The following is a 26,859-nucleotide window of genomic DNA, read 5'->3' as shown; positions in this document are numbered from 1 at the left end:
ATTTTCCTTCGAATTATTTTGTACTAAAATAGATTTAAACTCCAGTAACAGTAAAACAAGCTTCTCCATGTTCCTGGTTATCATGGAGACAAGCTTCATAACCAGAACAATATGTACCACGCTATCTATTACATGTCTAAAAACAAGCAACGGTGATTACACCTCCGCCCACCTGAAAAACCCTGACATTGTACGTGCTACTGTGCATATTAAAAACACACACCGTGTAAACAGAAATGTACAACCAAAGGAATGTGGTAACTTAAAAAAAACATACACAATCTTTAAAACTGTATCTGGAGGAACAGATACCATAATCTCTATAACATTGCTTTATGGGAAGAGCTTTCGAACTGGTGTAGCAACCTTTATTCAGCAGAAACAGAATGATCTGGTTTGCATAACTGCCACCTGCTACACAACAAATTCAAGGGAAGACAGCTGACCTCAACTTGAATCACAATGCATAATAACAACCATATGTATGTGTTGTGCTCGCAGACAAACGTAGCCACGATTATAAAATGTAGGATTCATCTCTTTGATAGAAACGTGCACAAAGCAGGAAAGAGATTTTCTCACGGTGCACAGGTGGATTCATGAAATCAGCAGCACTGGCACACCTGGAGGCACTGAGAGTGAGTGCAACACATTTTCAACACATTCAACTGAAAAAGAAAGAAAAGAGAAAAAGTATTTGCATATATTTCATTAAAATTTGTATCTGTGTATGAAAATGCTGTGTGGTCTATGTGCATTGTGCAGATACCTGAAGGTCTTTTCAGTTTAAAGAGATATTATTGACAAAAGATATAATAAATAACTAAATAAACGGCCAGCAGCAGCAACAAATATTGAGAACCGTTTAAAATAAAAGGGAAACAATAAATATTGAGAGAACAAAGTTTTTAATCTTCAGGATTATTGTACATCTATTTAAATGATAAATTAACAGTTATGTTACAGTAATGTACAAAGTCACAATAAAATCCCCATGCAGCATTTCCTGTTTGCCTATAAGTTTTAAATATAAGCAATGATGTATATTCTATTTTTTAAATATAATATTTAATATATTTGCAAGAGTTTCAAGTAAACTTTTGTCATTTATGGGTTATTGTGTGCAGAATTTTGAGGTGAAAAATGAATTGAATACATTTTGGAATAAGGCCTTCTGATCAATCTATTACCCTTTAAGGAGGGGTCAAAGGTCAAACATGACAGCACTACCCATATTGGTTTTGATAGAGACAGTAAAGCAGGGAGAGAGAGGGGAAGACATGCAGCAAAAGGTCGGGGGTTGGACTTGAACCCGGGCATACTGCTCGCGGTCCTTAAGGCATGTGGTTGCCCACTCACCCTGCTGAGCTAAACCGACGCCCCCTTGTACAGTATTTTACAGACATTATATAGACAATACACGGCGCACTTAGTGTCATAGAATTATAGTTTCTAAGTTTCAAGGTTTTTTGTCAGTTTTGGACCAATAAGTCATTAAGATGACCTTGAAGGCCTTGGTGGTTGTAAGCCAGATTTTAATGTTAACATGGGCTCGCTCTGCAACTCTAACACATTTTATCAGCATGCATTCAAAGTTTCTCAAGGTATCGTGCTCATAGACAGAATGAAGAAACACAAGCAAACGCTACCAAAACACGACGTAATCGTAATTATTAAACAGAAACTAGAGTTTGAAATGATAATAAAGGGAGGTGCTGTGGTGTCAAGGCCTCAGATGCAACCCATGGTGGTTCAGAGGGGGTCAATATTGGCCAGATCAGGAGTTTTTCTGTCGTTCGGTGGTCAGTAAATTGTTCTTTTAAATAAATTAATGGGTATATGGTGTAACATTCCTCTTATCTAGACAAGAGTAGCTGCTCTGGTTGCCCCCAAAGGCTGAGGAGGATGCTGATCTAGTGCATACCACAGTATGTCCCAGTGCTATGTGTGGCTGTCACCCCAGCCATCTGAACCAAACCAAGAAGAGGTAGGAATGCGTTCCAGTTGTAGTGTTTCCATGGTCAGTTACTGCCATCCAAAAGGAGTGGACGGGGGTGACGAACCCACATGGCATGAAAATAATCATCTGTGCTCCTTGAAGTGCACTGTGAACAGGTGTCTGTGTTACTTAAACTCATTTAAACTGCAGGTAGCTCAAAGTCAAGTCTCATCACATGTACTTCCCAATGTGTGACTTGGCCTCCAAATCACAAATGTCACTCTTCATCATCTGCTTAACCACCGCGGTCTTAGTGTCTTCAGACAGACCAGTTACCTGCATTAACCCGAGCTGGGTTATTCCAACAATAACTTCTTGCAAATGTGGATCGTTAACACTTTCATTACCAACCTGCATGACATAATTATATTTATGTTTGTAAAAATATGATTGTATGAATTCAGCTAACTTTTTCGATGGCCCTGACCCTCAGAGCTCACCCATAGCACCACTGCTGTCCTTGTAAAATTCCTTCAGCTGCAACACATATGATAGGCTCCTGTCAAAATCACGGCTATTTAAAGTCACCCGTGACATTTCAACAGTATTAAAATCGAGGCCATTCATTAAGCCTCCACTTATTCTTTCTGAGCCATTCCTTGGTGGATTTGCTGGTCAGCTTAAGATCATTATCCAGATCAAACGTCTACTTTGGAATCTGCAATTTTCAGACAGCTGGTGTCACAACATGTTCAGGCAGCATCTGATATGTTGGAGAATTCATAGTTTAAATAGGCCTAATAGGCCTAATCTCATACACCTTATACTACTATAAATAAATTTGAAGGTGTGGTAAATGTGAGTTCAATTCCACCATCTCCACACCATCTTTCTGTGTGGAGTTTGCATGTTCTCCCCGTGTTTGCGTGGGTTCTCCCCGGGTACTCCGGCTTCCTCCCACAGTCCAAAGACATGCACTTTGTGGGGATAGGTTAATTGAAAATCTAAATTGCCCATAGATGTGAATGCGGGAGTGAATGTGAGTGTGATTGTCTGTCCCTGTGTGTTGGCCCTGCGACAGACTGGCGACCTGTCCAGGGTGTACCCCGCCTCTCGCCCTATGACAGCTGGGATAAGCTTCAGCGCCCCCCGCGACCCTGAAAAAAGGATAAGCGGAAGCAAATGGATGGATGGAGGTGTGGTAAATGTCTGGTTGTACTCTTTTCATGTGATATACCTTTACGTTGCTGTTCATGATGAAAATGAATACAAAGTGGCAGTTTTATGTGGCATTTGAGTATATAACAAATAAAATTTGTTGATATATAATAATGTTTTCTTTAAAAGTCATCAGCTTCCTTGGGATGGGCTTAGTTTTCATGAAACCTGGAAACTACAAGGCAACAATCTGTGCCTCCTCTCCTTTTATGGGAAAATATAAACAAATGAATTCCTTCTTTCTCCGAACAAACCAGCTTGCATACTTACTAGCAGCGAGGTGCCACTGGCCAGCTTTATGCACTAATAGGCCTCACCCACTGACCAAATTCCACAGCTGTGTGGCTAAAGGTCCAGCCATACACACACACACACACACATTCATATCTACTCAGTTGGGAACACCTTCAAATAATAATTCAGGGGATTCAGTGAGTTTAAGCCAAATCTCGACCAGCTTCAAAGTGTTTCCACTACATGAGAAAGGTGCTGAAGTTCAGCTGGGATTTAGGACTCTTTCATGTTGGCTTTGTGGCATAAAGGTATATTATTTCACATGAGCATTGTAAGTATACTCTCTCTGCAGGATCTGCTTAAACAGGAATATTGTTGATATATAATGGCAGAGGCTCACAGTCACACCTGTTTAAACGCAGTCAAATTTCACATTATTTATTATTTAAACTGGGATTTTTAGGCTCCTCGAATAAGACTGTTTGGATTTCATGATGAGTTCGAATTAAAAATAATTTTTGAAAGTATTTGGAGTTGACTGCCATGACACTTAACACATATATTCATGACTCCCAGAGGATGAATCGATAAAGTGACTTTCAGCTGCTCCCTTACTCACAGCAGGTAGCTTCACATGTTTGAACCAACAGATTTTCTTTCTTTTTTTCTTTTTTTTTTTTTTTTTTACACCAGATAGCCTTCCTGCCACAACTCCAGAGAGATTTGTGTCTCCTACCAGGATTGAACCAGGGATTTTCCACGTGGTAGGTAAAAAAGGAAACGACGAGCAAACACTTTCGATGTATGATGATAATCCCTTTGCTTAGCAGTGCTGCTTTTAATGACATGATAGCCACGTTCCCCAGAGGATGAATCCTATGGATTATGAGGATCTCCTGACTTTTCTTCAGCACCTCATGGTGGTTTATGTTAGGTTATTAATAAAATGTCGAGGCAGTGAGAGCCCTGAGATGTCTCAGATATTCTTGTTCCCCAGAGGATGAATTATGTAGACACTGATCATACCTTTTGTTTTTAATGAAATGAAGACTTGTTAATTTTTCTCCCAGATAAATTCTACCCTTTCTTTAAGCTTCCAACTTGATGATTTCTGTCTGTAGTATCTAAATCAGATGGTCAGCACCTGTCACCTGCTTTGAATAATGTGGTTGGCTGGGGTTCCGGCTTCCTTCCACAGTCCAAGGACGTGTGTGTTAGGCTGTCAGCTGTCCGGGGTTTACCTCGCCCGAGACAATAAATGGATGGGTGTTTTGCATCCGTCTTTCCCAATACTTTGTGGCATCTGTCTGCATCAGTTCACCCTGTTTATACGTCACTGAGAGAGCAGTAAATCCCTGTTGCTGCCTCTTGACCCTGATCTCTGACCTCCCTGGAAGAGGCTGCTGCTGTAATGAATGAATAATGTAACACACTTTTATTGCACCTCTGCACTAGTCATTACTGGTTGCCTGTCACTCTAAATCAGCATCCACTGAAAAGGTCAGAGGTCATAGGTCAGGCTTGAAGCACATCTGTCTCAGTTCTCAGTTGCCTGACCATGAAACCCAGAAGACGGGTTGGTCCTCCTGGGTAGTTTGATGAAATGGCTTGTTTTGATGGGAAATTCCCATTTCCCCGCATTCCTCTCAGTGGGTCAAAAATATGTTTTACACTAAAAAAAGAAGTTCAGATTCGATGTGAGAGGCTCAGTGGATTTTTTTTAGTTTCATTATCTGGTTTTCAGGCTATGTTCTACAATATTTGGGACTTATATGTGTAACCTGGGATGTCTAACAGCATTAGGTATAAAGGCTTTTTTCCCCGTCATATCAGACCTGAACCTAAATGTTACTTTTATTATTCATTGTTATTGTTTGGCCAGTTTATTTATGAATTCTTTGCCAATAAAACATCAGACTATAGTCAGAGTCAGCACATCACTTTTCTTTTGCTCTGCTTGCATCTAGTTTTGAGGTAAGCGAAGAAAAACACCAGAAACAACATTTTGATAAAAGCATTCATTTACACTGAAAACCTGCCTAAACTGAATGCGTAAAATCTGTTCCTCCTCTAATCCAGGAGCTGAGCTTAATTAGAATCAAATATATGATCCATTTCAGCACATCGGACATGATTTGCTAACTCTGTGCGGATAAAATGGTTTAAATTTAGGCTCAGCTGGGAAATACAACCAATACATTAGCCCACATAATGTCCTGTCAGCTCCTCCCCACGAAGTGTTAGGAGTCTCTCTCGGTCCCGTGAACTCGGTCGTCCACCTATCGGAGGCTCTGAGTGGCTCGGATCTCCCCAGCCGCCGCGCGCACTGGCTGCTCCGCGCGTCATTCGTGCTTTTTGGCCGGCGTGTGGGAGGAGCTGGGTGGAAGCGGTGAAGGGAGGGGTTCGCGGGCGAGAGGCGGCGCGACTGTCAGTTGTGTTCCGCGTCCTCGTCAAAAGTGGGCTCTTGTTGGTCTGAGTGCAGCCAGCACAGCCGGAGCGGCTGTTTCAGTGAGAGCGACGCGCTGCCAGGAGGCTTAGGTTTGCTCCTCTCCGCACTTTGACGTCCTCGCGCTGTGGGAAGAAGGCAGGGGAGCTGCGCAGCCACGCAGGCTCTACTCTGAAGTGTCCTCCAACATTTTCTCTTCAGCAGCAGAAAAAAAAGAAAGGAAGAAAGAAAAGGCGCTCCCCGAAGCTTTACGCGCGCTCCCATGTAGTCCCGCTGTTCGAGCAGCAGAGGAGGCGGACGGGAGACGGAGAGGACTTGTTGCGCGTCTCCGGGGGACGCATCAGTTCAGCTTTCATCCAAGTGTGTCTGCGCGCGCATGTGATGCTCTGATTGGAGCGGACATGGACTGTGGAGATCAGCTCCGACTAACAGCCTGAAGTCAGCGCGGATTTGTGCTCAGCGACTGAGAGAGTCTGCTCACAATCAAGGAAACCGGGGTGCTTAGTTTCCTCCAGGCGGACAGAGCTGCTGCTGCTGTCGGTGCTGAAGACAGGACTCGTTTCATCTTTAAATGGCATCCAGGCACAGCAGAGGCAAACTTTATTCGGGTCAGATCCGACGAGTTGATTAATTTTCCCTCTCAAATTACTTTTAAATTAACTCCTCCGTATCCTCGTCGACATGTCTGAGCGTGATGGATGTGGAGATGGGCTGTGCAGCGACGAAGCGCCCGACTATATTCCACAGAGAGCGCCCCGCGGTCGGCGCAGCGGTGTCATCCTCCCCGGCGGCGGCGGCGGCGGCCAGGACACTGATACCATCCTGCTGGAGTCGGTGAAGGCGGCACCTCGCCGGAGCAGCATCATTAAGGTAGTGTAACGCCAACCCAGCCTGCCACACTGTTTATTTATTCATTTATTACTTGTTGTTCTGGCTCAGTTTTCCCGTTAAGTCATGAGAACATGAGCCCGAACGCCAAACACTGGATCCGTTGGATCCACTTTGATTCATTCACGGTTGGGAAATGGCTCAACAAGTGACACGCCTCCTCAGGAGGAAGCCAGTGAAGCTGCAGGGACGAAAATTTTGGGAATAAAATGTCACAGCTTGCTTTTAAATGTTTTGACTTTCCAGTCCCTGTGACGCCAGGGTTCACGGACCACTGCACCTTCCCAGTGCCATCCAAGAATTTTCATGGCGCGGATGCATGCCAGCACCCACGCATGTCATAGCACACTTCCAGCTTATAATGCCTGTAGTGTATTTTATCTTTTAGGTAACATGTACCTAAAAGATAAGTCCACAGTTTGTGTCTTTATCATTTGAACAAACAAATGAGCTGAGCAAAATGTGCACAGTTCTGAGCCAGCTGCAGGGAGAGGATCGTGCACAGCAAGGGTGAAAGAATGCGAGTTGTTTATGGATGAAATGCTCTGATAAGATCTTCTTCACTGTGCTTCCCTGCACTATGCGTACTTCCATCCTGGCTCACACTGTAAATAAATGTTACCTGGTTCACCCTCGTCTCTAAACTCAAACTCACCTCGGCTTACGCTGGAACGACCCCTCACCTGCTGGCCCCCTGACCTCTGACATGCTGCTCCAGCCTCACCTGTGCTCGGGTTGCAGGTCACTAAACTTTCACAAGGAGCTGAGTGAGGAGGATCGTGTTTGAGGGATGTCTAACATATCTGCTCAGCAGGATCCTCTCCACCTCGGCTCACATGTCACTTGACTTGTAGCAGCAGTGTATGTTAATAAAACTCCAGGTACCGAGCTACTTAAGTACAATTTTAACCCTCCTGTTGTCCTGGGGTCATTTTTTACCCCAGAGGACAAAAGGAGTGTGGCAATCAGGAGGACATTACAAAGTTTAAGCTTCTTCTCCTGCCTGTATGAAAAATTCACAATGCAAGAAATGAATAAATGAGATCAAACGTCACTAAAATTTCGTAGTTTGTGTATCACTGGTGTAGCCCACCTGGGTGGGCAGGTGACTCATATACTTTTAGGCTATTGCTGTTGTGAGGTCTGGGTTCAAATCTGCCTTGGGGTCATTTACCTCTGTCTGTTCCTGTCTTACTCTCCAGTGTTGTGTCTCAAGAAAGCCCCCCCCCCCAAAATAAATCCTATAATTTCACTGTTTCTTGCAGCATGTGCTTGCAGCAGGTCAGTTACCCTTTTTCAGTGCTAGGGCTTCTCTAACTGTGGACTAAATGTGGAGATATATATGCACATTACATCGACGCCCCTAAATCAACATCTTTATGCGCGTCTCAGACAGTGTAATATATTAGTTATTATTAGTTTTTTCTGTAACTGTGAGTGCTTTCAGTTTGTGAAGACAAAATTTTGCTCCCAGTTTCTATATTGTGATGTTTGTGCTGTAGTCCTTCCTTCACATTAGAGGCAAACACTGAGGTTTATGACCTTCTGAGTCCGCTTCCCATCTGATGCTATCAGGTCATTCCTATATTTCATGTCAGCAGTCAAGTCACATGGGATGGTGACGTTTCTGGCCCTCATCAGGGGTGTACACAGGCAGAGAGAGTCAGCCCCATCTGGGTGACCCAGCTGAACACAGAGTCCTTTGACAGCTGCCGGCAGAGGAAGTAGATAAAAAGATGGACGGATGAGAAGCGTGATGTCGGTGACAGCCACTGTAATTAATGGAAATGTGTCAGGATGTCAATTACTGCTAACAATCAAAAACAAATTGGATTATGATCCACCGAAAACCCCAACTTTCCCTGATTCATAAAGTGACTGTGATGCACTGCTCATTGTTGACCTGTGTTTAGGAGGAAAAGACCTTTCACATCCTCTGATAATAAGAAAGTTTGTTAATATCAAAGCTATAGTCTTACCTTTTGGTGTAGTGAAACCATATAGAAATATGTGGTTATAACTATATGGACAATGACAGTTATTGTGAATTAATTGAATGTGGGGGTTGTTGTGTTACTTCTTAGGAAATCATCCCCACCAGCAACCAGATTCATTAAGAACTAAAGCGTCTTAAGAAATTTGAAATGACTGCTCTGATGTTTTTTAAGTTACAAGTTCGTCAAAGTTTAAAAGAAGATGAACAAAACAACCACAGAGACACTAAAGCTGACCTCAAAGCTCAAAACCACCACAGAGAGACTCAAACATACAAAGAGATGTAAAAACTGATAAAGTCTGATTTAAGCATCATTTTCTAGTAGGATTGCACTTTTAATTTATAAATACAAAGCAGGAGTGACATAGTGTTCAAAGTGAAGGAGTCACACATTTTTCCTCCGTCTACACACACAAACTGGGATCTCTTGAGATGAAACCAACAGAGCTTTTTACTTGAAATATGTTACCCTTTACCTTCAGTGAAAGTGAAAGGACGCGGCTGCTTCCTTCACATCTCACATTACTATGACAACAAATGCTCACGTGCCTGCAACACCCACACAAGTTACATGTCTGTGGGTACACACACCCCTGTTATTGCAGAACACCACATCAAAACACACACACACACACACACACACACACACACACACACACACACACACACACACACACACACACACACACACACACACACACACACCTAAGTCACTCCTTGTCCAAACTTTTGCACTGATGCAGCAGTTGCACCTTTTAGCTTTTAGCTCAGGACCTTAAATGTAGCTAACAGCAGAGATCATTATATCATCGTATAAAGAGTGAGCAAAGGGGACGTTCATCTCAATCAAGTTAAACACATTAGGCTCAGGCTGTAATATCAATTTTCCCTAGCAAACCATCAGAAATTAGCTTACGACATTACTGTGTAACAGACCAGAAGGCAAAACATGCACTCTGTGGTAGACATGCCAGTCAGGCTGGGGAGTGGGGTGTAGGATTAGCAGTGAATGAAAACAAACACACGCAGACTCACACACACGCAGACACACAGGTTTTCAGGATCGAGCTCAGGGGAAGGCTTGGTTGGATGTCTCCCTGACAGGCCTGCGTGTTGGCTGACTGCTCACTGCTGGAGTGCTGAAGGACACCATCTCTCTCCATCTCTGTTGCTGTAGTGTTTTGAGCGTAGAGCCTTGATGCCTCACAAGTTGACTAAAATTAAAATTGCAGCAGCGTTTCCAGGAGCCATCGAGTTTCCTAAACATCACAGATGTTTAAGAAGTGAGACAGGAATTAATGCATTATCTAATTCTTTTTCACAAGCAACTTGATGGAGATATATTCATCTGGCTCTGTCTGAAACAAATAATGTAACCACTATGCTATTCGAGCTCTGGAGGCCAGGATTACTGCATTGGAGACTCGGCTTCGTACCCTTGAAGAACCTGTAGCTACCCAGGCCTCTGTAGCCGGTGCATCCAAAGGTAGCGTAGGCTCCGGAAGGACCCTGAGCAGCCGGGGAAACAGGATGGCTGGGTGATGGTGAGGAGGAAGCATAGTCTTAAACAGAAGCCCCAGGTACACCCCCAACCTGTTCATGTGTCTAACCGCTTTTCCCCACTCTGCGACACACCCGTCGGGAATCAAACTCTGGTAATTGGCGATTCTGTTCTGAGACATGCGAAGCTGGAGACTCCAGCAACCATAGTCAATTGTCTTCCAGGGGCCAGAGCAGGCGACACTGAGGGAAATTTAAAACTGCTGGCTAAGGGTAAACGTACATTCAGTAAAATTATAATTCACGTCGGCAGTAATGACACCCAGTTATGTCAATGTTTGTAAAGACCCTTTGGCTGGCTTTCTGATTTTCTACATCTGAAGATATTCATCAAGAAGTGTTTATCATAGATTCCGACCGTGTAAGTAATACTTTATACTTTGTGACAAATATTTGGGGAACATCATGAAATGTAACATCCCCAGTGAGTGTGCTGTCCTGTGGATGGCCTGAGTTCAGCCATGGTGAATTGACTGAGATGTGAAGTAGCCAACGTTGTTACTGGCCAGCATTGCAGGGATTAGACAGTCCTGCAGAGAGGAAAACTAACGTTTCTATCTGGCCCAAACTTGGATAAGAGAACACCCGGGATATTAGTTGAACCATATACAACAACAATTGCTACATAATAGCTGTCTGGAAAGGTCTGATGCTAAATGATTAGCAGTGAAACGAGCCTAAAATGGCTTGTGTCAGGTTAAATCGAGGGACTGTATAAAGCGTCAGTAGGATTCTTTTAAGCTGAATTATGCAAAGCTACTTGAGTAGCTGGAGTATCATAATAAAAACATAGAGCTGGAAATAATAATAGGTCTCCTTTTAAAAGCCTTTTAAAATCATAATGAGGTGAAAACAAAGGTTTAGAAGTGCACAGGAATGTGGCTCTCATCCATTATCCCAGTCTGCCTCTTGCCCTCCTGCAATCCGCTCTCCTTGTTCTGCATCTTAACCTTGCCAGTCCCGGCAACTTTCTTCCATTTGCCACCACTTTGATTTTTGTTGTTTTCCAAGGCATCATTGTTCTGACTTCACTCTAATTTTCGGCCACCCCCTGCTGTGCCGAGATGTGAACAATGATTTGCTTGCACTGTACTCCTGGAAACCCGTCAAGAGTAATAACAAAGCATCCCTTGTGGTTATGTGGATTTTGTGTGTGATCAGTTGCTAACCACTAAGGGCCCTCTGTCTTCCAGTATCATTCAGCCACTGGTGCCACATCTCTCCGAGTACAGACCTCATCACAGCTGCTGGTCAGGAGTTTGTGTGAGTGAGAGCGAAAGAGACAAAGCACATGTGGCTCTGTACACACACTTGTTATTGTTATCATTTCTCCACACTTGTGCGTCTTTTGGCCTTGGAGGGTTCAAAAATAGAGAGACGGCAAAAGTTATGTCTCTTCACCTCAGAGTATAACGTGAAATTTTGTAGTAATAAAAAAACAGCTAATACAGGAAGAATGTATTATGGTGCCTGCCTTTACAGCGCAGTGTTGTGTGAAAATAACAGATCCATTTCTATAATATTTTAAAAAATCTGATCCATGTAATTGTAGGAAGTAGTAAAAAGCTGAATGCAAAGAGAATTAGCATAGGTACAAAAAGTAACTGTTAGAGCCTGACTGATTGATCAGTAGGCCAATACTATACATTTGCCGATATATTGGTATTTGAATGATCAATAGTGGTGGCTGTAGCTCAGGAGGCAGAGGAGGTCATCCACTCATCAAAAGGTTAATGGTTCAGTCTTTGGCTGCTCCAGTTTCCAGACAAGATACTAAAGCCCAAGTTGCTCTCCAATATGTTGATCAGGGTATGAATGCATGTGAAAGAAAGCTTGTATGTGCTTGTATAAATGGTTGAATTAGGCAAGTTCTATAACACACATTGAGTGCTCAAGTAGAGAAGAGAAGTACTATTAAGGAACTAGTCCATTTACCAATAAACGAAAATTAAAATGGTAAAGAAGAGATGGGAGAACGAGCAAGGGGAAGACATTCAAGGGTCCAAAGCCTGCATTAGCCTTATATGGCTACCTGCTCAACACAGCTGGGGTTTCACTTGATGCAAAAACAGTTAGAAAAGAGCTCGGGAGCCACCTGCAATAGCCAGAAGAAGAAGGCTAATTTAGTCTTATGAAGGTGTACCTATAAAAATGAACCATATAAGAGGGAACGGGATCTCAGAGAGTGTCGGGAAAAGGAAAGTGAGAGCACTTTGGTCTCAGCACATTATTGGAGAAAGCTATAAAGCAATCTCTGAAATCTATCTGAAAGCCCATCTATCTACTATGAGGCAAGAAATAGAGTATCTTCTGAACACAGTGAAACAAATAGATCAGGTAAAAGCTAGGTACCATAACATCACAACATCTGCTCATCTGCCTTCCTGATCTGATACACGTGGATACTTCACACATGAAAGGCAAATTTAATAGAGTTAACATTATTGGGAATGTCCACTTACTGTGTCAACTTTACCTCTGGACAGTTTCAGCGTTCTGGAAATCTATTCTCCAAACAGATGAGCCAACAGTGGAGCTGTTTTGTTACCACTAAAATAACCATATTTGGTGAAAAGGCAACACTGCATCCAACTAAAAGAAACTTTTTTCTAACACTAACATTATTGACCGATATTAACTATTAGAACATTGAGGACTTTGCATAATGAAAGGAACCAACGAATCAGGCTTATCGAGACATTCTTCAGTAGAATGTCATGTTGTTGGATATGGGTTTGAAGCCTGACTGAAAATGGGTCATTCATCAAGAAAATGGCCCAAAGCATTCCAGCAAAATAATCAAGGCGGAAAAAGACTAATTGACAGTCTGCATTAGCCATGTCAGAGTATGTGATCAGAAGGCTGTGGCAAGGAGCAGTGTGCAAAAACCCCTGAACCGGGGAAAAGACATGCTTTTCTTTTCTTTATATAGAAGTTCTTTGGTTGAATAATTGTTGGTAATGTGGATGCAAGAAGCTTTTGACAACTGTTAGTTTACATATATAATCTAAAGGCATCTCAATCAAATAAAATGTTACTAGTGTCACAGGTAATAGAGAATGCATTTAGCTATTTTGCTAAACTAGGCTAGTAGGCATTGAGCAGCACAAGGATTTTTTATTATTAAATGGAGCGCCTACATTGATTTCTGTCAATTGCAAACATGCATCAGAATGAGCTTTTTGTACAAGAAAGGAAAAAAGGTATTTTTGGCTATGCTATTGCGACGCTGCTTGTAACAATGTGGTGTGTAGTTCTCTTTGTATTTCACAAGGTTATACAAAGTAAAGGTCCCACGTGTGTCACGGTAAAGTATTAAGGTCACATGGCTTTGTAGGTTAGTGTATGTACATTTAATGGATCGTGTTTAACTTGAATAATCTGACTATAATCAGAACTTTTTAAAGGAAGCAATCACTTGACTGATACTTGAGGATGTATTTTATAAGGAGCTATAATCAAGTTTGTTGTAAGTACGGGAAATACAGCTCACAAGCGAGGAGTGCACATCACTGATGTGCACATGATGCACATCAGAAGGCTTCCAGGCCAATCTGAGGAAAGTAGAATTTTACAAAAGGTCTTAAAGAGACAGGAGCTAAAACATCAGAGAAAGAGGCGTAGAAGTGAGCAGCTGAATAAAGGGTCTGTATCAGTTAAAGGTAGTAAATGATGACCTTGGAAAAAAGACGCATTTGCTTAAAGCACGTGAGAGTGTGCTCGTATTTGTTGTCAGAGTTAATGCGACCAATATGGGATTTTAACGGTGAACTTCACTGCAAAGTCGACAAGGTCTTTGGTGCTGGAACTGCAGACGCTAGAGCGTGGAGAGGATTTTGGATTTGAATAAGTGAAAACACAGAGTAGTTTAAAGTTGAGTGGGTGCCATGCAGGGTGACTGTGGGCAAGGATAGAGAGTTGTTTATATCTACAAATCACTTCCTGTTTAAAGCTCTCTGATGCATCCATCCGCATAAACACATGCACAGCTGTCTTTCTGTCACTGTCAGTCTTTGGGTTTTTCCCTGTGAAAAAGAGAGGGACAAAGAGGAAAAAGAAATGTCAGGAAGCAAAGAGAGCAGAGGGATGTTGAGATACACACACGGAAAACTGCTCAGTGTGTTTTGACGCGTTGTAGAAAGTGAAGCGCCAAGAAATAAATGTGAGGGAGGGTACTGAAAAAGGAGCGAAGGAAAATTAGTGTCATCCAGGCAGATGTAGTTTGCAGTGTGTGTGTGTTTGTCTGAGTGTCAGCGCAGTAGTGTGTGGCGTTAACCTCAGGGTGGATGTATCTGAAAACTCTAGAGACTGCATGTCAGCTTGTTTTGCTGTGTTGGGCTTCAGCCTGGAGAGCAGTGCACAGACACACCAACAGACATTCAGATCCTAAATGTTACAACAAAGGCCATTTTCTCACTGTGCTTGCTAGTTTGAATCCCTTGCTCAAAAACACTGCTTCTTTGGGATGACATGGAATTTGATCCCAATACCACTGAATTTCCACCACATTAATAATGCACTACAAACATACTGCACTAAAGCATATGCACATGGTATGACTCTATTTATATTTCGAGCTGCTGCTGTTAGCATTGGGAGATAACATACTAAATTAATCCAAAGCATAAAGTGTATGTAAGAGACAGGTGTAGGTTCCAGGTGAATGTGATGTTATGATGGCTATATCCATTAGAGCCTAAACAATTTATCAGCGAGCCAATATTAATGACCGGTTATTAGCTATTTGCTGATCTATCGGTACTGGCTGCATTTATCAGCCTATCAATGTTCCCTTTTTATATAAGACCTTAACAAGATGCACAAAAGATTTGCTTAAGGCCCACAAACACAAATTCCTCTTTTTATGTTGTAAAAATTAAAACTTTCCAAAACCTCAAAAATACTTTTATAAATTTCAAGTTTTGTCTGACCAATGCTCTGAAATTAAGCCAATGTACAGCCGATTACCAAACATAAAGACAGCAAATGTAGCTGTTGATTTCAGTTTCCTGTCATTATGCTAAGTTAAGCTTATCTTAATTGAGTTGCACAAACATCAAAGTTGTATAAGAAAATATTTATCATCTTTGTAGTGACACCAGGTACTGTCTATGAATCACAACCCAATCACAGTAGACTGAGAACGACGACGAATGTTTCTTTAATAATGTCAGAACAAGACAACGTAAAACATTTTTGTCTGTTGTTTTCTTTTTGCTGGCAGTGCAGGAATGTCGTTTGTGATGTTATCGTGATGCAGTCATGAACTTTATTTGTATGAACTGTGATTCCACTGACCTAGACCAGCTAATCGTCATGGACTTGGTTTGGGGGTAAAAATGTGCACATTTCAGTGTAACTGTCTCTGGATTGTAGCTCTGGTCTTTTGTCTGGCCTGTTGCTCTGTAGCATGTTTTCTGCAGCAGTGCTGCATCATTACAGTGTGTTCGGTCCAGCTGACATGTTGCTTGACAAAGACAGTGGGTGTGTCCTGACTTACCAGAAACTTGTATCTGGTCGTGTGTGTGTGTCATTTACAAATGTTTGTTGCTGTCTGAAGAATAAACAGCTGTCACGTGATTGTGAGCTTTTCTCTGTAAGCATGTATGAGTGAGTGTCTGTCAGTGAGTTTGTGTTTGCAGGACATGTTTCATTTTTTTCAGAGAGGAGGAATGTGCGCGGCTGCCAGGGTTGGCTTCTGTGACTTCACTTGGACTAGCACAGATCCCTGGCAGCACATACACCTGCTGCCATGGTAACCACATATGACAAACTCCCTCCACATTCTAACCTACCCCTTCCGCTCTCTGTGGTGTTGACCTGTAGTACTCAGTTTGTGGTTTCTGTTTACACAGGTTCATTGTGGGTTATCAATTAGTTTTTCTGACACAAGGCAAATCCCCATAAGCTAAATAATTGATTTTAAAGTGAAGATCTGGTTGAAGTGTTTGGGTTACTGTTCTCACTAGAGTCCTTTTAAAGGATGGAAACACAACTGTGCTGAAGAAATGTGTTGGCAGTCCTGTGTTGCTCATCGAGACCAAGCAGGTCTTAGAATGAACACGTTTCTTTGTCACTGCAGCACATCAAATCAAACAGTCTAGGAATGTTCTTGATAAGTCTACCCATGCCCAGTGCTGTGGTGGGTCCATTTGTAGATGTTAGATAGATCCTTTCCCATTTCCAGTCTTTATGTTAAGCTAACAAAAACATATTTGGTGCTTTTTTGCTGATGCTTGTAGATTAGCTTGGCATTACGACAGTAATCAGACAGCTAACTTTGCTGTTTTGCGATAAGCTCTGTGGTTGGCTGTAGATTAGCTTAGCATGACAAAAGAATCCCGAATAAACAGCTACCATTGCTGCTATATGACAAGCTGATCTGCTACTGCCTGTAACGTCATGTACATGCTAGTCTGTTAGCCCTGAAAATGTGTCATATTCTCTGCTGCTTATCTGGGTCCAGGTCACAGGGGCAGCAATCTAAGCAGACCTCCCTCTCGGTGGCCAATTCCTCCAGCTCATTTGGGGGAATACTGATGTGCTTCCTGCCAGCTGACAGATATAATCTCTCCAGCGTGTCCTGGGTCTGCTCTAGAAGAGCGGTCTCCAACCTTTTTTGCGCCACGGACCGGTTTATGCCCGACAATATTTTCACGGACCGGCCTTTAAGGTGTCGCGGATAAATACAACAAAATAAAACTAGTACCGGTACCGAAAAAAAGAAGATTTATTCATAACACACGTGAAAAGACCCGGGAAAACCGAGTTAACGATAAAAACAACAACAAAATAACGCTGAAAACCGATAAAAACCCTGAAAACCATACATTTCACACCTGAGCCTCAACTCTCGCGGCCCGGTACCAAACGACTCACGGACCGGTACCAGTCCGAGGCCCGGGGGTTGGGGCCGCTGCTCTAGAATATATGCCTGGAACATCTCACCTAGGAGGCGCCCATGTAAAGCTTTCCCGTAAAGCTAAAAATATTACATTTTAAGTACCTACAAATGTTTATGAACAAGAAATTCTTTCATGTAAAATATTTTAGTGCCTTGATTTGACTTTTGCTGCCAGAATCACATACATTTTGTCATGCAACAAACATCTATGTGCCTGCGCCTGTGCATCTGTGGAAATTTACATTACAACACACTAACTACACATGCACCTCCGGCAGTAGTGATATAATACCAATGAGTACTCGGCCATGGTGTCCCCAGCTGTCCATGTCCATGTCAGGACCAGAGTATAATCAAGGCAGAAGTCAGCAATCAAACTGAGGCAGGTTAATGTCATCGACTGTTTTAACTATTTTGTATTTAAACTGTCAAGTGGCAGCTATTATTCTCCTGTGTCAACCTCAAGTTTCTGAATCTTATGGTACCATGGTTATGTCCATTTGAAGAGTGTACTGCGAGTGTACTAAGATGGGTTTTCAAACATTGCTCCTGTGGAGTCCGAATGGCATGCTGCTTGATGTGGATGATGGTCAAATGCTTACTGGTTGATAAGTGAACTTGAAAAGGGAAGGAAGCTACAGCAGAGTTTACCTGCAGACTAGTTGAACCACATATTATTGATACTGTACCCATCTGACACAGACCCACAGACTGGTCTGCCAATGTGCCACCACCACTGAACCATAATTTCTCAATAACAGAGCACTGGTAGCATTTTGATAGTGGGAAACATACAATATATGGACAAAGTACTGGGCCACCTACAGGAGCAGCTGGGCCATGCCGTAAATCTCCCGGTGCACAGTGTTGGTGCTGATGTTAATCCCAAAAGAGGTTTTGAAGTCTGAGTGATTGAATCAGAAGAGCTTTGGCAACTTTTGTTCACTATGTGCCTCAGCACTTGGCAACCTCACTCTGTACACTCTGTAACTTTATGCATTCTGCCACTTTGTGGCTCAGTTACTTGCAGTTGGCTGTAGGATATTCAAGAGGGAAGAAAATACACAAATCTGCTTGTTGTAACAGCGCCATTCTGCTAAAATATGAAATTCAGTAAGCTCTTTGGAACAAACCATTCTTTCAGAAATGTTTGTCAAGGCAGGCTTGATGGCTAGGTGCTTTGTTATATATATATATATATATATATATATATATATATATATATATATATATATATATATATATATATATATATATATATATATATAATTTTTTTTATTTTTTTTTGATGTATGTGTATGTTGTTAAGATTGGATTGAAAACACCTGAATTCAAAGATTAAGATGTCTATTAGTGATGGGATTTCTGGCTCTTTCGGCTCCGAACCGGCTCTTTAGGTTGTTTTGTTGCTTTAATTAATTTATTATTAACAACAATATAAAATTATGTACAAAAGGAATTACTAATGTAAAAAAAAAGTGGTTTTATTTATATATGTTTATACAGAAATATATGCAGTGGCCCCTAGAGACAAAGCATGTACAAACTCCAAAACACATCTCTAGCGTTAACTGAACTTCCAAAACAGAGCTGCCTAGATCACTTAAATTACACGACTGAAAGCATATATGAGTGCTTGTGTATTTATACACAAGCACTCATATACAGGGTGGGCCATTTATATGGATACACCGTAATAAAATGGGAATGGTTGGTGATAAAGTCCTGTTTGTGGCACATTAGTATATGTGAGGGGGCAAACTGCTCAAGATGGGTGGTGACCATTTAGAAGTCGGTCATCTTGGATACAACTTTTGTTTTTTCAATAGGAAGAGGGCCATGTGACACAAACTTATAGATAATGTCACAAGAAAATCAATGGTGTGCTTAGTTTCAATGTAACTTTTAAAATTTTCTACTCTCATGTGAAATTCCAATTTTAAAGCTTGTCATGAATCGCTGTGTGGCAGGCAGGAATTGGACCCAAAATGCAGGCCCTTAGACACGAGGGATGAACTCAAAACCACAGCTTTGTTTGCTGGCATGGGAAAAATGAACATACAAAGCAAACTAAACTGGAAACAACTGAAACTCACAGGGAAACCACAGGGCAATCCGCACAGCATGACAGTACAACACAACAGAGAGCAAGGGCAAACACAGGGCTTATATACACAGGGGAGTAATCAGGGAATGGGAAACAGGAGGGAGGCACGGCTGGGAATAATTGGACATAACGAGACAAGGGGAGAGAAACTAGAAACACTGACGAGAGACACGGACCTACAAAATAAAACAGGAACTCACACATGCAAAGACACAGACTAAGAAATGCAGACTTGACACAGGAATACACAGGCAGAAAAGACTAAACACTGAACTGCGGAAGAACAGAACTAAAACCCAAAGAAATAGAAAAACAGAACCAAAATACATCACAATAATAGAAAACACAAAACGCTGGGTCAAAAGACCCAGGATCATGACAAAGCTGTTCTAGTGTTTTTCAACCTTTACTGATATTAGAATTTGTATTATTTTTGATTTTGTCTTCAAATTCTCACATTTGTCAAGGTTTCCTTCCTTCAGATGATTCTGTTGTTACACTGGTGCACTCTCTCCTGTATCAGCTTTATTCAGCCTTGGATAGCAACAGAGGAAAAATGGTAAACGACACAAAGGGTGGCAGCTTCACAGTGAGCCAGGCACAGGTACAGAAGGACAGTCAGGTGTTTTGAAGGCACAATTTGTTGGGACACGTCATATGGAGTTATTAAGCAGAAAAGGCTAGAGCAGAAGAAATAGATCCAAGGGTGGAACGTGCAGAAATGTGCAAACAAACAAACAAGCAAACAGTGCAGGTGTTTGTCAGCCCGCAGCAATATATTGTCACAATATTGCTTCTGTCCCTCACAAAATAACATTCTGCTGCCTCTGTTAGGTTGTTTTTGCCCCAGACGGTAACATTTCATCTCTTCTCTTTTTCTCCAGGTGTTGATATTGCCTAAGGTTGATTGTCTTGTTGTTCTGTGTGCAGTTATACAAATTTTGCACTCTCAAGTACTCTCCTCACGTTTCAGTGGGTTTTATACTATTATGTTTTTGCTGCTGTGTAAATTATAATTACATTGGTGAAATTTACTGGATGTTCCTAGTGATCCACTTCCTGGTTGATGAGGGGAAGAATGTACTGATTGAATGGTAGGACTACGAAGGGCTGTTTAAAAAACCAACACCCCCCCCCCCCCCCCCCCCCCGTCCCTGTCCAAAACCCCCCCAAACAAAAAACCCCCAAAAACCCAGGAATCAGCACAATTTCATAGATAAGGTTGAATAATGTGTATTTAAGTAGTTTTTATTTTTACTTTGTAGGTTAGCATTAACGTTTGCTACTAAATTAGCCAAAAATAGATATTGTTAGTTTTTGCATTAGCTAGTAGAAGCTCGTAGGCTGGTTCACTCGGGAGTCCAGACTTCCGAGCAGTGGTGGTCCTAGCTTGTTTGGCGCCCTGGGCGAACACTCCCTCTGTAAACCCCCCCCCCCCCCCCCCCCCCACACACACACACACACACAAACAAAACATATTAAGGATTGTACATTAACATAAAGCTGTTGTACACACACACATATGAAGAGAGAGAGAGTATGCGTAGTATGCAAACGGCTACCAATGTCAGGCTGTGATGTCAGGCTGACCTGACATCACAGCTCAGGTCGGCTATATCAATGTGAAACAATTTGGAAAAATTGTGGAAGACGCTGGATTGATTTGTTCATTATTTGCATACTGGAATGATCTTTGAATGTTGGAAAGAAGAGTGTACCATTATACTGAAGTAAATACTGAATAACTGACAGATTTGTAACATTTCAATAACATACTGAATAGACTAGAATATATAAACCTACAGGTAACAACCAGTATTATATTAATCTTATGTATAGTCCTTAATCTTATTCATGACCATTATTGTAATGTTACATTACGACAGTTCAGCCTCATATAGAACTCAACAAGCAATGACTGAAGCACACACTTTATCTCTTTTCAACATTTGACATATAAACAGAACTCACATTGCTTATTGAACAAATAACAAAGGTCAGATGTTACAATTATTTTATTTTATTCTAGTCTCTCTCACAACTAACAACAGCCAGATGGTGTTCAGAATCGAGTTCAAAACACATAATTTGATGATTTCTGGAACTGACTTCACATCAGTCTTCTTCTTCTGAAAATGCTCTTGCCTTCCTTTCTGGATTAAATCAAAACAGGTTTTAATTCAAAATAAGATGTTAAATCAAAGATGAGTGAAAGATTCAGTTCAAAATAGATAAAGTTGAATAAAAGGATCCAGTTATGGAGGTTTAACTTTAATTTCAGCATGATGGATTTGCTCCAGAACATGAAACAGATATAACCTAAGTGAGTTATCGCTCCACTGACAGGCAAATGCCACCGAGGGTTTTGAAGGCAGTGTGCTGGGAGCAGGCTGTTCTAAGCGGGTATCAAAAATCCTGACTGCCCAGTTAGCGGATGGCTGGCGAGGGATACTGGCTGTCATACTAGAGGGAATGGACATCTCTGAAAATGTTGGCAAATAGGAAATAGCTTGATAAATCTAACACATATTTGAAAATTAGGCAATTCTCACCGAAAAACAAATTTTATTGTGATAGCTGCAAATAAAATGTCTACAAAGCTGTAACATTTGTTGCAGGTTTATACAAGGTTTAAGTGGAAACTATATAATAAAAGACGTAAAGACATCTGAAGACTAAGGCTTCCTCATTTCACACTCACACATACATGTACAGTGACTTAGCTGCTGAGGTGACTGCTCTGTGTGCTGGCTGGTGGACAATCTCACATACGTGGAAAAACCAGGCACTCCTCTTTGTCTCTGGCACACTAACCTGAGTTTAAATGTAAGTCAGATCTCTCTGTTTCATAGACGCCATCCATGACTTGTAACCTTGAATGAGGTCATCTTTGGTTTGTTTCCTTGGCTACCAAAAGGAGAATAAAAACACTGACTTCCTGGACTCTTTGGCTCTTTTCTAATGCACACACCCATTTCTTTATGCCAACAGATTTTTGGAGGGTCTCAGCTGTGAATACATTCCTCTGAGATGAAACTGTAGGGTGGATCAGGCTCTTGTTTTCAGTGGAGCTTTAAGTCAGTGTGGAGAGAAAAAGAGAAATACCACAAAACATTTCCATGGCTTAGCTTAGCAATAACCAAGATGTTCATGAAAATGTGACCGTATTGTACACCAGGAGAATTCTGCTGGATTTCAGCCTGAAACCTATTGTGGCTCCAGTCGTTATGATCAGCTTGGATTCTCTCCCACTTGGGCCTTTGTCTTGTGACCTTTTGGAAATTGATCCGTTTGAATGATAGTGCAGCACATGACAGCTAGCATGAGACCGTGAAACAGCAAAGCTAATTTTGCAACTATATAAGAAAGCACGATTGCCATTACTGATGACAGTTGGCTCACCTTTAATTCAAAAGCAATGATGTAAGAATTTAGTAAAAGCCGGGTGATGCAGTACCACCCGAAAGGTTGGACACACCTCATCATTCCAGGATTGATCTCCACCTGGAGCGTTTTCTGAAATAACAACAAGTGATTTGGAGTTGATATACTAGTTGGCTGCTTTTCCATCACTATCATCCATCACATTACCTAACAGTCCTTAAAGATCCTAGAGGAGCATTTTGTCCCTTCATAAATAATGATGAAGATTTTAGCTCAGTGTGTCATGTGACTTTATAGTACCCATGTGGCTAAATGTTTCCTTGAACTCTTGAGAGCCAGTTAAAAACTGTTTAATGTTAAATATTTTCTTAAACAACTACAAACCCAATGACATGGTCCTGAGTCTTTAATGGACATCTCTGCTGTGGACTAATGATTCGTTCTTTTGGATTTAAGAAATATTGCTGTTCAGTCCTGTGAGTTTCGTTATGTATATTTCTAGCTCTTGGTTCTGTTGGATTGTGTTAGTACCCTTTTATGTCCAGTGTTCCTAGTCTTGCTTTTGTGTCTTGTCATCAGCATCTCCTGTGCTAGTGAGTCATGTCTCCATTATTGTTTACCTTTTAGTCTGTGTTGTATAAGCTGCTTCCTGTTTTATTTTGATAGTCTCTCATCTCTTTTGCATTATGTTGACTTTTCCTTCCCCTGTCCTGTTATGCCTAATTTGTTCCTGCTGTGTTCCCCAGCTGTCTGCACACCGTTAATCACCCTCCTGTGTATATCTTGTCTCAGACTCCCTTTGTCCCTTGGAGAGAATGTCTGCTCACAGTGCTGTGTGTCCCAGTCCTCATTTATTTCTACTTTAGGTTCAGTAAGTTTCTGTCTTCCTTTTACGTTTTGGTTCTTTGTGTTTTTGTACTCTGGACAGCCACCTCAGTAGACGGCACGTTTATGTTTCATCCCATCTGTCTGAGAGTCTGCTTTTGGGTTCTCGTCTGTTCTACACACCCAAATACAAAAATAAATATCCATAAACCCAAATTTTACTAACAAAAGAAGACAAAATATATAAAAGTTTTGGACCAGGAAAATTAACAGTTTTAAGAAAAGAAAGATCATTTTTAATTTGATGGCATCAACACCTCTCGAGAAAGTTGGGACAGGATAACAAAAGGCTGGAAAAGCAAATGGTACAAAACAGCTGGAGCAACAAAGTGGGTCAAAAATCAGTAACATACCTGGGTTTAAAAGGAGCATCTTAGAGACGCAGAGTTTGTCAGAAGTAAAGATGGGCAGAGGTTCCAGTCTGCAAAAAACAAACAAATTGTGGAACTGGTTTAAAATAATGCTCCTCAAAATATCATTAAAATATTCTGGGAATCTGGAAAAATGTCAGCGCCCATTGTACAAAGCCAAAATGAATATTGGATTTGCGTGAGCTTCTGGTCTCCAGGCATCACTACATTAAAAATGGGCATAATTCTGTCATTCAGATTCAATCAAAATTCAAATTCTTTTTGAAAAACCTGGACACCATGTCCTCCAGAGTAAATAAGGGAGGCACCATCCAGCTTGTTATCAGCACTCAGTTCTGAGGCCTGCAGCAACATATGCTGTCATCCAGGTTCTGTCTTTTTCAGGGACACCCATGCACATTTCAACAAGATAATGTTAAACTACATACGTTGCCTTTTAGAAAAGTATGGCGTTGTAGTAGAAGAGTCTGAACTGTCCTTTCTGTGCTCCAGACCTCTGATTTGACACATCATCAGTCAAAAAAATACACCAGAGAAGATGCCCGACCTCTATCAGACAAGAACCAGATAACATTCTTCTCCCAATTGCCCAACAACTGGTCTCAGTTCAGTTCCCAGATGTTTGCAAAGGAAGAGGGGAAGAAGAGGGCCCCATCCCAACGTTTTTGACATGTGTTACTCTAACGAAATGAAAAATGAGCCAATAATTTAAAAAAAAAATGGTACAGTTCCTTAGTTTTTATGTTCTATTATAAATAAAATATGGGTGCATGAGATTTGGAAGTCATTGGATTCTGCCTTCATTTATAAGTGTTTATTTATTATTTATTGAATTGATTTATTTAAGGGCAGCACGGTGGCACGGTGGTTAGCACTGTTGCCGCACAGCAAGACGGTTTTGAGTTCAATTCCACCATCAGGCCAGGTGTGGAGTTCGCATGTTCTCCCTGTCTTTGCGTGGGTTCCCTCGGTGTACTCCGGCTTCCTCCCAATTACAGTCTTTAGACTTTAATTGATTAATCCCATAGGTGTGAATGTGAGCACGAATGGTTGTCTGTCTCTATGTGTGTTAGCCCTGCGACAGACCGGCGACCTGTCCAGGGTGTACCCCGCCTCTCGTCCTATGACAGCTGGGATAGGCTCCTGCGACCCTGAAAAGGATAAGCAAATGGATGGATGAATTATTTGAAATATTTATAGTAAATATTAAAGTCTCAGCTTTTTCAGAATTGGGTTTTTACTTGACTTAGAAAACTTTAGCAGCTGGGTGGCTGTTTCTTTTTACAGACTAAGTTTTATGCTTGGTATACATAAGTTAAAATTCCAGTTCCATTGTACTGCCCTCGAATGGGCATTTTAAAGCATTCCTGACACATTGCATTCACAGGACTGGGACAGACATAAGTTGACAGGTGCACCGAGCATGCTGAAAGGACAGTAACGTTTCATTTTTAATGCCAAAGAAAGTTAAGAAGCGATGCATGTAGCAGGTAAAGGTCAAGTCTCCTTGAGCTACTCGGGAGGCAAACCTTGAATCTTCTCATCCATAGTTGGATGTGTTATCTATTGCACCACTATCCCTTTGTGGCCTGGCCTTTTGTAACTCCTTTGTTTCTGTAGCAGTTCTCCTTAACAGGTTTATTAACAAAACAAATGCCCTGTATGAGGGTCAAGCTCATGACCTTGCTCACGCTGCGTACCACACTAATGGAGCTCAGTAAGCTGTAAAAGCATGTACAATGGATTCTGTGGTGATTAACCATCTTTCACTAATCTCATGATTAGTCAACGTAGAAAAGTCAGCACCCCAATAATAAATACTCAATAAACTGGTGAGACAGTAGTGAGACATCAGCCACCAGACATTTTCCTGACACAAAACCTACATCTATTAGTTCATGTGTCCCTTTTCAGGTTCAAAATCACAACTGAATCAGATTTTTAAGATCTATCAGGATTGATTTATAAAAACATATCTTCAAAACTCACTTGTGAATGTGATGCTATGAGAGAGCGCATACTGGAAAATATACCTAACTTCAGTCCATGTAAAACGCAGCAGATCCTGGAACAAGTCATGCATCAGTAGTTAGGAACACTAACTGCAGCTGCTGTGACCCAGATTTGAACAGGTTTGCTGTAACCACAATGCAGAGTGGAGTCCTAACCACTATATGATCACAGCTACTCATTGACCTTGAAACCCTGCTGTTGTGATGGCATCTCAGCCCTGCTAATGCTGTGGCACATGAGCTCTGAATGTTAACATTAGTACTTTTTTCTATGCCCTGTTCACTACACTGCTAGCCCTCCACACTATGCCGTTACATTAAGGGGTTGTTTGACGCCTATGGTCCTTTAATTAGCAAAGAAGTATCGAGAACATAATCAAATTGCTTGTTGAGTTGTTCACATGTGTGCCTAATGAAGCAGATCCTAATCTGGCTGTGTCATATTATATTGTCCATAGAACATGGCATAAAACTGTCACATCACAATATCAGTGATGCACAGGAACATTTTTTTTGCAAAATATGCGAGAGAGCTGTTCTTGGTAAAGGTGGAAACAGAAAACTGGTTTTACCACTCGAGAAAAAAACACATTGTCAAGTACAACTAAGGCACATGAGGAGGAGATACAGAGGTACTCTGTGGTTAACCACCTTTCCATTACCTGACGTTACCTAGTCAACAGGGAAATGTCAGCATAGCCATTGTTGACCTTAAGACTCTGTTGTTGTAATGGCATCTCAGTTCTGCTGATGCTTTGGCATATGAGCCCTGAACACCATGCCTTTGAGTTTGAGTTTTTGCAACATTGCACAACAACAGATATGATTGTGTAATTGGCAAACAACTGTCGAGAGCATGTTGAGCTGTTCACGTTCTAAAGCAGGAGATTTTAATAAAAGAAGAAGCCTGAGGCT

General features: G+C 41.5%; 1 protein-coding gene across 1 annotated transcript in view; it reads left to right on the top strand.

The window, feature by feature from the left end:
- Window positions 1-5,450: 5,450 nt before the first annotated feature.
- Window positions 5,451-26,859, top strand: part of plcl1 (phospholipase C like 1) — a 128,953-nt gene continuing 107,544 nt past the window's right edge. Inside the window, exon 1 of the mRNA XM_080903673.1 lies at window positions 5,451-6,707. Coding sequence (XP_080759799.1) covers window positions 6,519-6,707 — 189 coding nt within the window. The 5' untranslated portion in view covers window positions 5,451-6,518. The remainder of the gene's footprint in view (window positions 6,708-26,859) is intronic.

This window comes from Rhamphochromis sp. 'chilingali' (genome assembly GCF_963969265.1).
Source record: "Rhamphochromis sp. 'chilingali' genome assembly, chromosome: 14".
In the NCBI taxonomy this organism is placed as follows: Eukaryota; Metazoa; Chordata; class Actinopteri; order Cichliformes; family Cichlidae; genus Rhamphochromis; species Rhamphochromis sp. 'chilingali'.
Note: the sequence above shows the minus strand (reverse complement) of the source record. Positions and strands in the feature narration are given on the sequence as shown.